Below are 16,745 nucleotides of genomic sequence, written 5' to 3' on the forward strand. Positions count from 1 at the left end.
AACCTTATGCTTAGCTGTATTGGCATCCGATATGCATAGTAGAGCTTGTTAGCAAGATAGAACCATTACCTATTAATATACACAGCTACACGAAAGGATTCGAACGGTGTTACCGTTCAAATTACACTACATAGTATAGTAATTATCAGTGACATAACGAGGATATTTTTTTGAGGTAGGCCCAATTTTCTAGTCACTTTAAAATTTTGAAGCCTGAAATTTCGAAATTCTAAAATTCTGAAATTTTAGAATTATAACACTTTGGTATTTTAAATTTTTTAGAACGTTGATGAGACTAATCCACATACCAGTTCATATTTTTCGAAAGACAATGCGGAATCTTACCTAACTACATACTTACACCGATGAAAATTATTCAGATAAAATAATGTGGAGGCAATGTTGCAACAAAATTTGAACTTTCCATGAAAGATAACTTTAAATTACAAAGGAGGACGGCCGGGTGCGTGAAGTGGACCCCGAGTACCGCAGAACGGCTCGCCTCAGGTGACCGGGACACGGGAAAGGTGAGTCCATGGAGTGCCCTGGCCAACGGGTGCCATAAGGGACCCCTGAGGGCCCAAAAACCCTCGGTGGAGAATTAAAGCCCCGTCGCGGACCAGCTCCCCAAGCTAAGGTGTAAGCTATCGTGCTGAGGCACCGGGGTAATGGTGTCACGAACGATGCCCTTGGGGTACCAGCCCCCCCCCCCCCCCCCCATTGCATCTAGCCTTACCCCTGTAAGCAGGCTCTGCAGGGGTGGATCTCTATTTCTCGACTACTCGTGGGACTTTTATGGATCTAAACAAACAAACAAACAAACACAAACACAAACGCAACAGAAACCAACAAAAACGCGCTCGGAAGCGGTTCAGCGGAAGAGACAAGCCTTGCTGACGAGCGACATAAGCGAGGGCGCGTTTGCGGCGGGCGAGGGCACAGCTTTGCCAGCCCTGGACACGTTCACGCTCAACGAAGAGCTCTCCTCTGATGCAACCGGGGCCGTGCAGGGAGAAATCCCGAATCAGGAACCGGAAGCATGGAGGAAGATAAAACGCTGTGGGGCAGCCAAGAAGAGGGCCCGGAGGGCACGTCAAGCGCTCGAAGGGAACTCTAGCGGGACTGCCCCTACAGACAATAGACGTGAGGCTCAGAAGGCCCCAGCGACGGCGACTGCGAAGGGAGGCCCGGCAATCGGGCAACCCATTGCGGAAACGTCGCAGGCGGGCCATAAGGGGGTGGACGGTAAGGGGCTCAAAAGGTCCCGGCCGTGCATATCCCCGCGTACCCAACCCCTCGCGAAACGGCGCCAGAAGGTGTCCCCGTCGCCGGTTAGCTACAAGGAGGCGCTGACGACGGAGAGGAGGCTGGCCATAGCGCCGGCCAACTATCCAGAGTCGACACTCTCGGAAGAGCAGGGCTCCAATGTCGAGTGAGCGATCGTGGAGGCGCTGTGTGGGCCCCCGAAAGGGGGCACCATGCCGCAGTTTGACAATTGCCGGTTCGGCGGGGGCATACTGCTTGTCACCTGCGCGGATGCCGGCTCGATTGAATGGCTGAAGACCACCGTCGCCATTCGAATGGCTGCAGGTTATCGACAGTCAGGGGCTTCCCAAATTAAGGAGGATGCTGACTGTCATCCCCGGCCCTCCGACAAAAACGGAGGCAATTATGAGGCTGATTGAGGGTCAAAACCTTCTGGAGCAGAAGGGAGGGATCAAATTCGGTCACTCTGGTGCTGGGAATTGACTCTGCCTCATATAGCCTCATAGTAAGGCAAGGCTTCGAGGTCCACGTGGGAATGCGCAGGCCCACGGAGGACTCGAAGCAACGCAGAGAAGGTCCTGGACCGGGACCGGTAGCAGCGGCCGTGGGCACCGAGGGCGGTGAAGAGAGAGGTATGGGCAGAGAGGAAGGGGAACCTGAGGAGTCACACGAGACATCCTCGGGAACCCTCCCCACCCATACCGACGCCGACTCACCCCAAGAGGCGGAAAAAAGGAATGAGGCTGCCGGACGCTCGCAACGGCCCAGGGAAACCGGCACAACCGTCCCGCCGGGTAGATATATACCCAGGGCTGGGCCGTCGAGGGGAAGGCCGACTTGACGGAAGCCACGAAGAGGACCCGGCTGATGGGAGTGCAAAGGGGCGTTCAACGAACCATACCCCACTCCCTGAAAGCCGGTACTAGGGACAAGAGAGGGAGAGGCTCCAGGAGGGGCCTCAAAAGTAGATCTTATGGGCCCCTCTGAAGAACATAAAACAACTAAAAATACCAAGCGAGACGAGACCAGTGCTGACACCAACAGGGTGTCAGTCGGTACCGGGTTCTTGCAGATCAACCTGCAACATTGTAAGGCGGCAACGGATATCCTCCATTACCGCCTTGCGACAAGGCAGACAGATATAGCCCTCATACAAGAACCTTGGTTCTCCAAAGAACGTGCAGGGGGGCTCGATATGAGGTGCGGCTCACTCTATTACGATGCCACATCTACAAGGCCCATGGCCTGCATCTTCGTCAAGAAGGAGATAGCGGCCCTGAAATTAAACGAATTCTGCACAGCTGATCTCTCAGCGGTTAAGGTCAAACTTAACCTCGGCGGGAATACGTCTGAGCTAGTGGTTTGCTCGGCGTATCTTCCGTATGACTCAGAGGACCCTCCACCTACGAGGGAACTCAGGGCTCTGATAGACCACTGTGCTAATAACGGACTGCACCTGGTGATCGGCTGAGACGCCAACTCGCACCACACCGTATGGGGCAGTACCAACACCAATGGCAGAGGCACAGCATTGCTGGAGTACCTCGCCACCACAGGTTTGGAGATCCTAAATATAGACTCCGCCCCCACCTTTGTTACCTCCCGCAGACAGGAGGTAATTGATCTAACCCTGGACTCCGCAAAAGTGGCACAGGTCGTCAAACATTGGCAGGTTCGGGACGAGAGCACACTCTTGGACCACCACCTTATCACTTTTAATCTAATAGGTGACAGGGAAGGCGGCACTAGAGAGGCTTACAGGAACCCAAAGGCCACCAACTGAGCACGCTATAAAGAGGACCTGGAAGGGAGGCTTAAGGGGCACTGTCAGCGTCCCAGGACCGTAGGCGAAATTGAGCAAGCGGTAAAGCACTTAAGCTCTGCCGTTATTCAAGCCTACGAGGCTGCCTGCCTTGCCAGAACCAGAAACAGTAGCAAAAGTGTCCCTTGGTGGAACAAGAAATTGGACCAAACCAGGAAGGACACCCACAGACTACTGAATAAAGCCATGAAGGCAGATACGGAGCCAGCCTGGGACAACTATAAAAGGTCCCAGCAAGCTTACAAAACACTAATAAGAACCAGTAAGAGGGCGGCCTGGAAGACCTGTAAAGAGATCGAGACGCTACCTATAGTTGCCAAGCTAAGGAAGGTCTTCTCTATAGGCCTCACACCAAGGTTGGATCGTCTCAGACTCCCAAATGGAAGTCTGACGAACAACCACAGAGAAACACTAGAACACCTTATCCAGACACATTTCTCAGGCACAGTAGTGGAGGGTCGGAGGCGGCGTCGTAAGGACACCGCGCGCACCGACCCTACCCCAGCGGACTAGGGAATGGCTGAGAAGGTGATTAGCACAAACAGGGTGAAGTGGGCCATCGGCTCCTTCAAAAGATTCAAGAGCCCAGGCACTGACGGGATCTTCCCGGCACTACTTCAGGAGGGCGGAGAGGACCTGTACAGGCGGCTGGGCCAGATCTTTAAATCCAGCCTCGCGAAGGGCTATATACCCAAAGCCTGGAGATACTCCAAGGTAGTGTTCATCCCTAAATCAGGGAGGTACAATTACGACCTTGCAAAGTCATACAGACCCATCAGCCTCACCTCCTTCCTGCTTAAAACGCTGGACAGGCTGGTTGATAGGTACATCAGAAACGAGGTCTTGGCCAGCAAACCGCTGCACCCCTCTCAACACGCCTATCAAACGGCAAATCCACCGAGACGGCACTTCATAACCTGGTAGGTTTCATTGAAGGCGCACTGTCGAACGGTGAATCCGCCCTCTGCATCTTCCTCGACATCGAGGGGCCGTTTGACAACACCCCTCACGACGCCATACAGGAAGCCGCGAGAAGGTACAATATTAGGGATTCCGTCGTAAGATGGATCCACAACATGGTGACGAACAGCCACAGTGATCCTGGGAGAGGAGACGGTGAGGGCCGACGTCGCGAGGGGCTGCCCGCAGGGTGGAGTCCTGTCCCCCCTGCTGTGGACCCTCGTGGTTGACGAACTCATATGTATACTCACCATGGAAGGCTTTGAGGTTCACGGCTACGCCGACGACCTTTCTATTACGGTCAGAGGCAGACACCCGTTGGATCTAGCGAGGAAATTGCAAGAGGCTATCATACTCGTAGAATCTTGGTGTCGATCACACTCGCTCTCGGTTAACCCGAGCAAAACGGAGTTGGTCCTATTCACAAAGATACGACGCTTTTATTTTAAGGCTCCTCATCTCTTTGGGACGCAACTACAGCTTACAGATGAGGTAAAATATCTAGGTGTGATACTGGATAAAAAACTCACCTGGAAGAACCACGTGAACAAGCAGACCCAGAAAGCAATCAGCACCTACTGGGTCTGCCGCAGAATGTTTGGCCCTACATGTGGAATCAAACCAAGGATGGTCAGGTGGATATACCAGGCCATCCTCGAACCTATTATAACATACGCCTCGATTGTGTGGTCGACCTCCATGAAGAGGGGAGCACACAGAAGGACAATAGAAAGAATATACCGAATAGCGTTGCTGGGGATAACAGGTGCGCTCCCTACCACGGCCACTATGACAATGGGTGCGCTGCTCGATATCAAGCCACCCCATCTAGCAGTGATGGCATCGGCTTGGAGAGTGACCATCCGCCTCCATCAAGCTGAAGAATGGTCCCCGGCGAGCGGCAGACACACCGAGATCCTCAGAGGCAGGGATCGGAGTTAATTCTGACCCACGGTGGAGACCGCTGCAAGACGGAGTATCTCTTCAGACGCGAATACGATTTAATTCTCCCAGATAGGGAGAAATGGCTGGAGGACCCAAATGGCACTCTGACTCCGGGGGGGCAGGTCTGGTTCACAGACGGCTCCAAGACCGGATCTGACATCGGAGCCGGGATTGCGGGGGAGAGCCCAAGGGTCGAAATGACCTATAAGCTGGGCCACCACGTTACGGTCTTCCAAGCAGAAGTGTTTGCCATCTGGGCCTGCGCCAAATACAATTTGGAAAGGGCCCACTCAGGCAAACACATTTATATCTGCACAGCCTTGCTGCGCTTAGAGCCCTCCACAAAGTGGAGTTTGGGTCCAAGCTAGTCAGGGACTGTGCACTGACTCTCTGAACAACAGAGTCAAGTTGATATGGGTACCAGGTCTCGCTGGTATCTCAGGCAACGAAAGGGCAAACGAACTGGCGCGACTGGGGGCGACAAGCTCTCAGTCATACCATGAGTACCTTATTGGCGTCTCAACCTATGCGTTGAAGGGCCTGGCTAAAGAATGGTTGAACCAGGAATTTACCAGGCTCTGGCAAAACGCAAACGGCATAAGACATACGAGGGCCTTACTTGAGGGATCGTCACAGAAGCTGGGTGACACCCTAACTCACCTGGACAGGGCGCAGCTGCGCATGCTCGTGGAGCTAGTGACAGGACACTGGTACACGAGAAAATACCTCGCACGCATGGGACTCATAGAGGAGTCGACATGCCCGAGGTATGAGGAGGAGGATGAGACACCTCTCCACGCACTTCTAAGATGCAGGGAACTAAGGGCCCTCAGAGGATCAATCCTGGGGACCTAGGAACCCTCATCATTAAGCATTTCGGCTGGCCTGGTGCGGGCGCTTCTAAATTTCGCAATAGAAGCCCAGCTGTCAAGGCACAGCCAGTAAGGAGGCTGCCTCGCGGCCCAGGTACAATGGTCCCCAAGGACTGAGTGCCCGGCTAGCCTCAACTTAACAATAATAATAATAATAAAAGTTGATATTAATTAGTTGACATTCATGGCATATTTTACTAAACTTAATACCATTGTTTGAATACTTTTGTCCATTGTTATGTCTTTAAATTCGATAAATGAACCAAAATGAAATTTTAATTCTCCTTATCATTCTAAAGATTTTAATTTCATTTTGTGCTTCATAATATTATCATTTTCTAAATTTTACATTGTTCCTTTAAAGATTATTCTTCCAATATGTGAAACTCGTTTGATTACAAATTAAGAAAACAAAAATAATATGAAATTCAAAATTAAATTCAAGTTGGAGCTTTCTCCATAGTCCGCCGACCGGGGGTTAATAAGTCTGAAGTCTTTTGTTACATTTACGAACTTATACAATAAATTTTTTTTAAACGCTTTCGTTTACTAATTCACAAAATACTTAGTAAAAATTGTGATAATTAATTTTTTTTAACAGCCTGCTAAATTAGATAAATTCTTGTTTTAAAATAGGTCAACCCATTTAGAAGAATCACTTGGTAAAATACATGACGTGTACAAAGGCATATAATTTTTGCCTTTTCCAGAAATAATTTTATCTAATCTTTCTTTTGTTTCAATGTAGTTTATTTTCGCCATTTTCTTCAGCATGAACTATTTGCTTCATAAAAGTAATATAGCTCATTTAAAAATAAAGCATTGGGAATGTTATTAACAACTGAATGTCACGCAACTTTTCAAATACATGTTGCTCTAAACAAATTTACAATGTATGTAGCAAAGTCGTAAAACAAGAGAAGAAACTTTTATTGTGATGAAACGTATTCAATGTGAATCAAGCAGAAATAATAGTATAGTGTTGCAACATTTATTGAATTGCCAATAAAATATTGACGCCTGCTTCGATCAAAGTGCAAAAAAGAGTTCGCTGTATAATTCATGAACAAACGCGCATCCCTTTTTTATTTTTAAAGCAAATTTAAATCTTTTAGTTACATCCAAAGGTCATAGTATAAGTATTTTATATTGTAAATGTTATAAAAATTCACATCAAACTCATATTTTTGTCAATGTTAAGATAAGTATAATTTCAAGTTATTTATGAATTTTAGTTCCCGAATATTTTACGTAAAAATTTAGACGCGGCAATATAACGAGAGCCTACTGTACAATGAGTCCCATCGAAGTTGTCGCAGTGAAGTTGGCCCCGCATTCACTCACCGACGCGGCGTGAATGCGTAGTGAATTTGTAGCCAACTTCACTGCGACAACTTCGATGGGACTCAGTGTACATGAAATAAAATTATAATAAAACAAAGTTTATAAAAGTGTTAATTCTAATTATTTTCTAAAATTCCTCGATAATTTGTAAAATTGAAATACTTGTTAGCGTTAATTTTATAAGTATATTATGTTATAATATTTCATTAATGAATGGAGTTGGAAGGATAGAAAACCCAATGGGCATAATTAAAATACATCAATTATACGATTGTCTAACATTTATTGCCCAAGTATACGACAAAGTACATTGTATTTACACGGGATGGGGAAAATAGTGTGATCACAAATGCAAAAATTAATACGACATTGTCTTACAGTTTAACATATTTACATGTCCCTGAGGCTTAGTCTACCGTTATCGTACACATGCTAATTTATTTTACACGTGTATGTATTCTATGCGTCGAAAGCAATGATCTGCGCGGTACACATTAATCAGATATCACACTTCTATATATACGTACACGACACACCAGGAGCAATCGCAAGCTAGACTAAAAAAAACCACAAAGCTCATTTCAAACAATGCAAACATCTCAACACGTTCAGCCCGGCTGACGTCATGAGATGCCAAACTGACCGAATTCGACGCGACATCCGGGTGACATCATAAGATGCCTCGCTCTGCACGCACACTCTTAATAAAGATATTGCCTAGCCAGGATCGGATTAAGATTTCTGGAGTTTGAACTTGGTTTAAAAATTGAAATTTATTCTCAATAAAATTAAATTAAAATAAAATTAATCGTGAAGAAAAATAATGATTTACAAATAAATAATATTAGATGACAAACATTGAAAATATTACATATACTGATAATTTTGGATTAATTTATTTTTATGTCAGGTGCAACATCTAATTATTCCAAAAGAACGCTAATAAAAAAGATGTCATTCAACATTTTTTTCACGGTAAATGGAAGGCTTAGAACAGGGCCCTCTCTAAAAATTGAGGCCCAGAGTTATAGCCCTTCTTAGACCTCCCCCGCTTAAGAGCTACACCGGAAGTTAAAAACCTAAGGAATCCTAAAGACTTATGGCTCAGTCCCGAAAATTTTGTCACTGTTTTTCGTTTTCCTGAGCTGAACGTGTTAATCGAATGTGGAATTGCGCCGGTTTCCGCCGTCGATTAAGGTTTCAGTATAATCTTAAGGCCGAAATATGGTCGCAATATTTACGTTCAACAAGCAACCTCAACATTAATGATGTACATATGTATATGTATGTAGGCTATGATTTTGGTTCGCTCTACTTTTACTGATCTACGTTGTCTCGAACCTCAGTTCGGGAAATGGAAGGAATGCACGATACTATTAGTGGCTGGGATACATTAAAATATTACCCGGACCGTGGCTGTATATGGCCTTATACATTAATTGGTTACTTTGGTTATTGCATTTATATCTTATAGATATTATAAAATGAAGTATGAAACGAAGCTTTTTAAGGTACACTGCTGGCCAAGAATATGGAACTACCTCATAAAGAAACATAAAATTGAATTTTTTAAATTTTTATAACAATTTTAATTTAACATTACTTTAATTTATCTGATTCTTGTTTGTTTACTATATTCTGTAGCAATTTTGTGTCCAAATATGGTTTATACATATTTTGTTAATTGTACGAAGATTCGGTTGAAAAGTAACACATAAAAGTAATCCAAGATTTCTATGTTCATTGCAATATTTTGCTGAATAATGAACCTTTTGAAGATTTCATAATGAGTAAATATATTTTAATTCATTAAAATATATTTATATGGATTATGTATAAATTTTATAAAGCAGAAGTTACCTATGTTCAGCAAAACATGTTTAGTAGACTTTCGTTATATTGCCACGTGAGTAATTTGACCCTCACAGGAATTTTCAAGCATAGAAGTGTCGTTTTTGTTATCATTACAATCTACAAAGATGATATATTTCTATCTCCCCTTCAAAATGGAAGCTTCGATGTTTGAAAAATTTGCCACTTCTACAGCCCTGTCTATGGCAATATAACGAGAGTCTACTGTGTTCTTTTGTAACTGGGAATGAGAATATGCCTTCGTAATTCAGTTACCTACTTTCAAACCAACCTGTTATTCAAAAACGGGTAAAATATAATTAAGTAACTTTATTCATACCTAATATTAGTTACTCTGAATACGATCATTTAATATGACAAGGTAAACTTTTGGTTTGTTACCCTTGTATTAACAGTATAGCAATAATATTGTTCAAAATCTTCGTCCGTTTTCTTTTCTTTTTAAAATATTTGATTATATTAAATTTGACGATATCAATCATCGCTAAACTTCATGGCAGTTAACAGTTTAAGAATGATATACTTTTCTTCAATTTTTATGATGCATACAAAAAATTAAACAAATTTACAAAAATTAATTGGTGAAAGTATATTTCATCGATAGTTTGCAGAAATAAACTGCTATAAGGTATTAAGGATCAACAGGAGTGACACTAGCACCTCTTGCGGAGTAGCATTGAAAAACGGAAAAGTAATTCACGTTTTTCGGAGACAATTATGAGAGAAACTCATTATAATTATGATATTCATATTTAGGAGGAGTATACCTACCGATGTACAAAGCGTTTTTTGGGAAAAATTGTAAAACAATTCTTTTGTAAGATGTACTTTTTATAGGGTTTTAAATGCCAAATTGCAAAGTCGAGCTTTACACGTCGCTGTATAATTGGGCAAAGAATATTTTAGACAAAAAATCTTTGAACTATGAAATTGCTATATTTGAATCGTGTTATATCAACATACAGTAAAAGTTGAATAAGTACCCGTGCAAATCCATTGGATAACTACGCGGTAATCATCCCCACCACCTAGGGGGATTCCCTTGAAAAACTGCGAAGCTGAACGAGCGAATGGTGTAACCTTATTTGAACTGGAATATCGACGAGACAATACTAATGCAACAACAAAACTTTTTGATTTTTGTTTTTTTTTCAATGAAACTTTCACTAATGTAATTACGATATAATTTGAATCATATTTATTTATTATCTTGAAAAGGGAAGAAACTTCAGATCATATTTATTTGTTAAATAGGCAAAAGAAAATCTCTCATTAAATAAGCAAATATGCTCTAAATTATATCGTGTTTGGTCTTATTTTAATTAGAAGAACCTCACAATTGCATTGGTAAAAGTTTCGTTCAGCAAAAATAAAAAATAAAAGCTTTTATTTTGAATTAGAATTATCTCAGTAATATGTTTTTCTTGAATGTTTTGATTCTCAAATCTCTTTCTCTTTCGCTTTCTGTCCTTTTCTAAATTCGGTAACATTCAAATGCATGGCTAGAGCCGTTTCTAAGAATCAAAAAGACACCTCCACTTCATAACCACCCGGTTTCCGTCCCGATTTTCGGGTAGCTGTTCAACTTTTACTGTAGCTTTTTGATTGTCTTTGTCTCGCCAAGACAAGAACATGCAGGAGAGACAAGGACCTCTATCCTTGTCCAAGATAGATTCGTATTTGGCCTTCCTGTTGACCCTTTATATCTTGTATATTGTTATATTGCTCTTGAAAGCTAAAAGTTATACAAAATAATACAATCAATATAAACTTATTCAGCCTTTAATCTCAAACCACTGAATTATCGCATCGCCACAACACAATTTTTATATTGATAATTCAACATATAACATGCCTCATTAAATAAAATAAACAGTTCAAAATTATCTCATAAAAGTACAAAAATCGTATCAAGTACAAGTCGTAGTTGTTGGAATAACTAAATCGCTGCTCATACACATTTATGAAGGAACAAAAATTAATTAATAATAAAAGTTAAATATAGTTTTACATATTTAATTTTTCAAAAGTAAGTTGAAAAAGATGTCAATGTGATAGAACTATAATTTGATGAAATGAGGGTAGATTTTTATGATACCATATGGCGGGTGTGACGTTTCACTTTAGCGATTGGAAAAATTGTTTGTACATAATTGGAGCAAATTGTAATGTTATAAAAATGGTATTTTTTTGTAAACTATATGAATGAAAATATTATCAATTTTATCGTCAATTTGTAGAAAACATTAAGAACCTAAGAATATCTAAACGTTTACAATCATAAAGAATGATTAACCATTGTCATACATATGTTTTTCAATGCTATTTATTTCGAAAATGATTGCAGTAGATGCTGAAAGAATTTATTAAAGTAAAGATGGTTAAAAATACTTCTTATAAAAGTCGTTTTTCAAACTTTATATTACACAATTTTGTTTAACCCTATCATAAATGATAGAAGAATATAAAAAAATACAATTCATTTTATTATATATTGTAATAGGCCTTACGAATATTTGCAAATGTACAAAATAAATAGAAACAGGAATTTTCAAAACTTTCATTTGAAAAATACAATTTTGCAACGAACTTTTACCCTTAGGTATTTTATTCCTTTAACGCGAGCAGTTTGAACAGTATCGTTTAAACGTGTCTCCAATAGATGATTAATTTTATCCTTTCAATGATCATGATTGAATGAGAAGAAACACATTTTCATTTTTATCAATTTGAAAATACAGGATTTAAATGTAAAAGAAAATTGTCTTTTAAGGACGAAAAATGATAAATTCTTGGTTATAAAACTGATTATTCTTAACACTTTCGCTGCAGAACAATTCGATGAAGTTAACCTCTGAAGCTCCGATCACGCGATATCGCGTATCTTATCGTCAACTTCCTAACATATATTCGTCAGTAACAACCAAAGATCCAAGTTGACAACGGATTAACAGGAGTGACAGCAACACCTTTGGCCGAATAGCGGTGAAATACGAAAAAGTAATTCACATTTTTCGGATACAATTTTGAAAGAAACCCATAATAGTTATGACATTCATATTTAGAAGAAGTATACTAACTGATGTACATAGCCTTTTTGAAAAGAATTTTTTTAAATTTTGTGTACAAAAGAGTATTATAAAAAATTAAAAAATTTCGTGAGCCAAATTACAAAATCAAGCTTTGTACACTTCTGTATAATTGTACGAAGAATATTTTAAAAAAAGAATCAAAAGAAAATATTGCTTCTTCGCCTCAAAATCTTTGAACTATACCGCTGGATGCGTAGATGAAAAAGAGTCTCAATGACAAAGATTAGTTTCGAGAAAAATGTCTTTAAACATTCAAAAGTTAAATATTTCGTGTATATAGTGAAGTTGTTGCAGAACTGCCTGTAATGTTAGAAAATTTAATATTTCTTTTTTATAGTTCCATTAACACAATCCAAATTATCTAAAATATTAATGAATAAAATGAATTTTAATTATAATCTCTTGAGGCCCTTATTACGTAAAACAATAATATGTAGCTACCATTTTTTTTAAATTATTTGGTATTATTCATTTAATATTTACATAGTATTTAAAGGGAATACAGGGTGTTCGACAACAGGTGGGCAATATTTTAAGGGGTGATTCTAGGGATCAAAATAAGACGAAAATCAAGAATAACGAAATAGTGTTTACGGCTTTGTTTTCCAGTTATTAACGTTTAAAAATTCGAGCAAAAAGCACCAGAAACCTGCAATCCGCTCAGCACCGACGACCGAACGTCAGGTCAGCAGGGGTCGGTACAGTCATAACCAAGAATCGTTTAATAGTAGAAACTTACCTCGTGCTATTCTGTTTCTCGGTACTGCAGCATTCGGCTTCGATTCTTGGTTATGACTGTACCGACCCCTGCTGACCTGACGTTCGGTCGTCGGTGCTGAGCGGATTGCAGGTTTCTGGCGCTTTTAGCTCGAATTTTTAAACTTTAATAACTGGAAAACAAAGCCATAAACGCTATTTCGTTAGTCTTGATTTTCGTTTGATTTTGATCCCTAGAATCACCCCTTAAAATATTGCCCACCTGTTGTCGAACACCCTGTATATAGGGTGTCCCACGCACCACTTACCACGACTTTTTAACCATTCCAGAGATCTGACGAAAAAATACCTTAAATAAAAGTTGGTCATAATAAACACTGTTTTCAATAAAGTGTCAAGGCAACCTTGATTTTTTTTTAAATGACACTACATATTTTTGACTACACAGTGTTGCAGCTGATGTATCAGATTTTTGATCAAATGAAAAACAATTAGTGGATATTTTTTTTTATTATAGCTTGTAGCCGATTGAACATTGATCAACTTTTGTTTAAAGCACTTTTTCGTCAGATCTTCGGAAGTGGTTGAAAAATCATGGCAAGTGCGGGGTGATTCTCTCGCAGCGCAAGCGACTTATATTATATGAAATTCATAATATTAAAAGCAAAAATAAAAAGAATGATGAAAAAATTCTAGTCTCTCATTAACTTATTTCGTATTTTCAATTATGTTTTCAATGTCCATATATTGATCCAAAAATAAAGAAAAGAAAAAAAAACTTGCAAAGTTTTGTTTTTTAAGAAACTTTTTATCATTCAAGGAGTAAAAGTCAATCGATCAACATCCATTTATGAAATCTGCTATAATAGTTAATTTTGAAAATACAATGATGAAACTTAAAGAGTAGGTATGTGAAGAAAAAAATGTAGAATCTATTTAAGGGGGTAGACACGGGTAATGCAGCGAGGTGACATTCCCGGCAAAAATGGGCCTAAAAAGGGGTCCGGGACTTTTTGCTTTTCGTCCTTATATGAGAGTATTTGAGGCTGGGTGAGGGCTCATTCGAAAGAGGAAGGTTCAATGCAGCAAGCTCTGGTCATGATTGAACGATATTTTGTTAATATCTAATAATATGAGTGTCCAAAGTAGAGGAAAAATCGAGAAAATACATCCGCAGAATCAAAGGTATTTTTAGGTCACTAAAACAGTTTTGTGACTCAAACGATGACCAGAGCGTGCTGCATTGAACCTTTCTCTTTCGAATGAGCCCTCACCCAGCCCCAAATCTTCCCATATAAGGACGAAAAGTGTATTCCCGTAAACCCCTTTTTAGGCCCATTTTTGCCGGTAATGTCACCTCGCTGCATTACCCTAGTCTACCCCCTTAAGCATTTTACTAATTGTAAAAAAGAGCCTGAGCACTCAGAAGCCCTTCTTGTATCCAATAGTACATACTACGACTATGAAATCGCTTGAACAGCTTTATGTCAACATGGTTGCTTGGCTATGCGCTTTCCTTGTCTTCCGTACATGGAGAGACAAGGATCGTCCGGGGTTTCTCAATTTATTCACATGAGGCCGCTCAAGATCAGTTCAGAATTGAGCCGTCACTCCTGTTCAGCGTCCGCGAAAGTGTTAATAGTATTATAAATAAAATTCTTCAAAGAAGAACACACGCCACCACTATATTTATTTAAGTTATCTGTCATTTATCAATACACGAGTCTTGATGCTGAACGACACCACAGAATCGTGAACTTTTTCGTACGCTTTCTGGACATTTTACATTCACAGGAAAAGACTAGCTAGCTGGTCCTCTATGCCTCGTAAGATTAGCTTTATCCGTGTTTCTCGAAAATTCTTCCACATCCAGGAGGTCCACTTGAACTCGCACTCGTCTCTACCATCATTCTGGAGATTCGTCCAAGTATGGATTAATCAGTTCCAAAAGAGATTATTATCCTATGAGGGTCTACGTTGACAATCCGCCTGCTAGAATGGCTGTGGCAACAGTGATACCGAGGTTTGCAAATAAATGTCGATGAAGGAACGTCGAAGCTGTAGCCGATTGAAAATCAATCTGCTCGTCATCGTTATCGAGGCCTTTTAGCATCGACTCGTCTTTCATACCAGCTGTCTTCTTTTCATAGCTGTGATCCATCTTCCAAGATTTCTTTGAATCTCGTCTCGTATTTGGCCGCCGCGTCGTCGGGGGTCTATCGATTCCTGTGAAATAAAGATTTCTGTTAAGCAGATGGTTTCAGTTGTAATTTAATATGCTGAAGCTATTGAAAACTCCATTAGATAGTACTTTTATTTTTAACAAATTTTATCTATTGTTTTCACAGTAGACTCGCGCTAAATAACAACGGGATAACCTGTTATCACTTTGCAATGGAAGGGATATGTAGTTGATCTGTCGTCTTATGTAGTCAATAAGGCTAGGATCATATGGAATGTTTAAACTAGGCAAGTAATAACTGGCAAGGAAGAATGGGTCAGTATCCAGGGGCGAAGAAGATAGTCCAGCAGAATCTTCTTATCTAGTTTAAACGCTCCTTAAAGTACCTTCAAGTCTACCGAACAGCTATCACGAAAAAATAAATAAAAATAATTTTTAACAAAAAATACAACCGACTTCGAAATGCACTAAAAAGTATGAAATAATTTCTACTTCATTTATACAAATACCCAACAGCTATTAATAAAACCTATTTACTCGTTAAATAGTATACTAAATACATTTCAACCTTTTCGGAGGCGGCGCAAAATTAAAAATACCCGAATATACGATGCTGTCAATAATGATTTGATAGGTTATCGACGCTTGAATCTTTCTAGTATAAGAAAAGTTTTTAATTTTGCGCCGCCTCCGAAAAGGTTGAAATGTATTTAGTATACTATTTAACGAGTAAATAGGTTTTATTAATAGCTGTTGGGTATTTGTATAAATGAAGTAGAAATTATTTCATACTTTTTAGTGCATTTCGAAGTCGGTTGTATTTTTTGTTAAAAATTATTTTATTTCACACTTTTTAGTGGAACGAGCGGTATTTGTAGGATGCCGTAAGGTGGTTTACCGTTCTTATTGGTTAATTGCAACAACGATAGTTTTTAGTGATAACAAGTTCCATACAAGTTATAACAATAGTTATTAACAATAACAAATTGCATAAATTTTTGCAAGTGAGATATCGCGGAAATGTGAAAGGTTTCATCGCAATCGGTTCATGCCTTGGAAAGTATACATGTATACAAGAAACAGTAGAGAATCGGCGACTGCATGTTGACTCATACACCGGTAAAGACACGTAGGCATACGTAGAATTCAATGTAGTAGTAACAATAGTTTTTTACGAATATCTCGGAAACTAAAGCTTTCCGTTAATTATGCATAATGAAAAAGTTGTTCAGAATCATTTCCCCGACAACATATTAAAAGTTCATTGAAATCGTCCAATTTTGACATTAAAAACTTCCTGTATTTTACAATAACAATGAAAAAATGAAAAATTTTTTTTCAATGGGACCAACCGGAAGACATACCCTACAAGATGTAAAAGGTTTCGTTCCGATTGGTACACTCATCTCGGAGTAATCGGTGAACACACACAAAAAAAAAAAAAAAAAAAAAAAAAAACATACATACTGATCGAATTGAGTAACCTCCTCCTTTTCGAAGTCGGTTAAAAAGCTGTAGGGACACCAGATGTTATTGGTTTGCAATAATTATCTGTTTCTTTGATTGTCCGCCTAGAGCACCAAATACACGTAATTACCGTAAGTTCACTGCATTTTGTTATTTCTATTATCCCTAATCTCTTCGGAGTCAAATAATGTTTACACTGTTAAAGT

General features: G+C 40.0%; 1 protein-coding gene across 1 annotated transcript in view; it reads right to left on the reverse strand.

Moving 5' to 3' along the window:
- Window positions 1–14,241: 14,241 nt before the first annotated feature.
- LOC114879613 (neurotrimin-like) overlaps window positions 14,242–16,745 on the reverse strand; it is a 538,060-nt gene continuing 535,556 nt past the window's right edge. Inside the window, exon 9 of the mRNA XM_046286422.1 lies at window positions 14,242–15,116. Within this exon, the coding sequence (XP_046142378.1) occupies window positions 14,863–15,116 (254 nt within the window). The 3' untranslated portion in view covers window positions 14,242–14,862. The remainder of the gene's footprint in view (window positions 15,117–16,745) is intronic.

Source organism: Osmia bicornis, chromosome 7 (assembly GCF_907164935.1).
Source record: "Osmia bicornis bicornis chromosome 7, iOsmBic2.1, whole genome shotgun sequence".
NCBI classification, from domain to species: domain Eukaryota; kingdom Metazoa; phylum Arthropoda; class Insecta; order Hymenoptera; family Megachilidae; genus Osmia; species Osmia bicornis.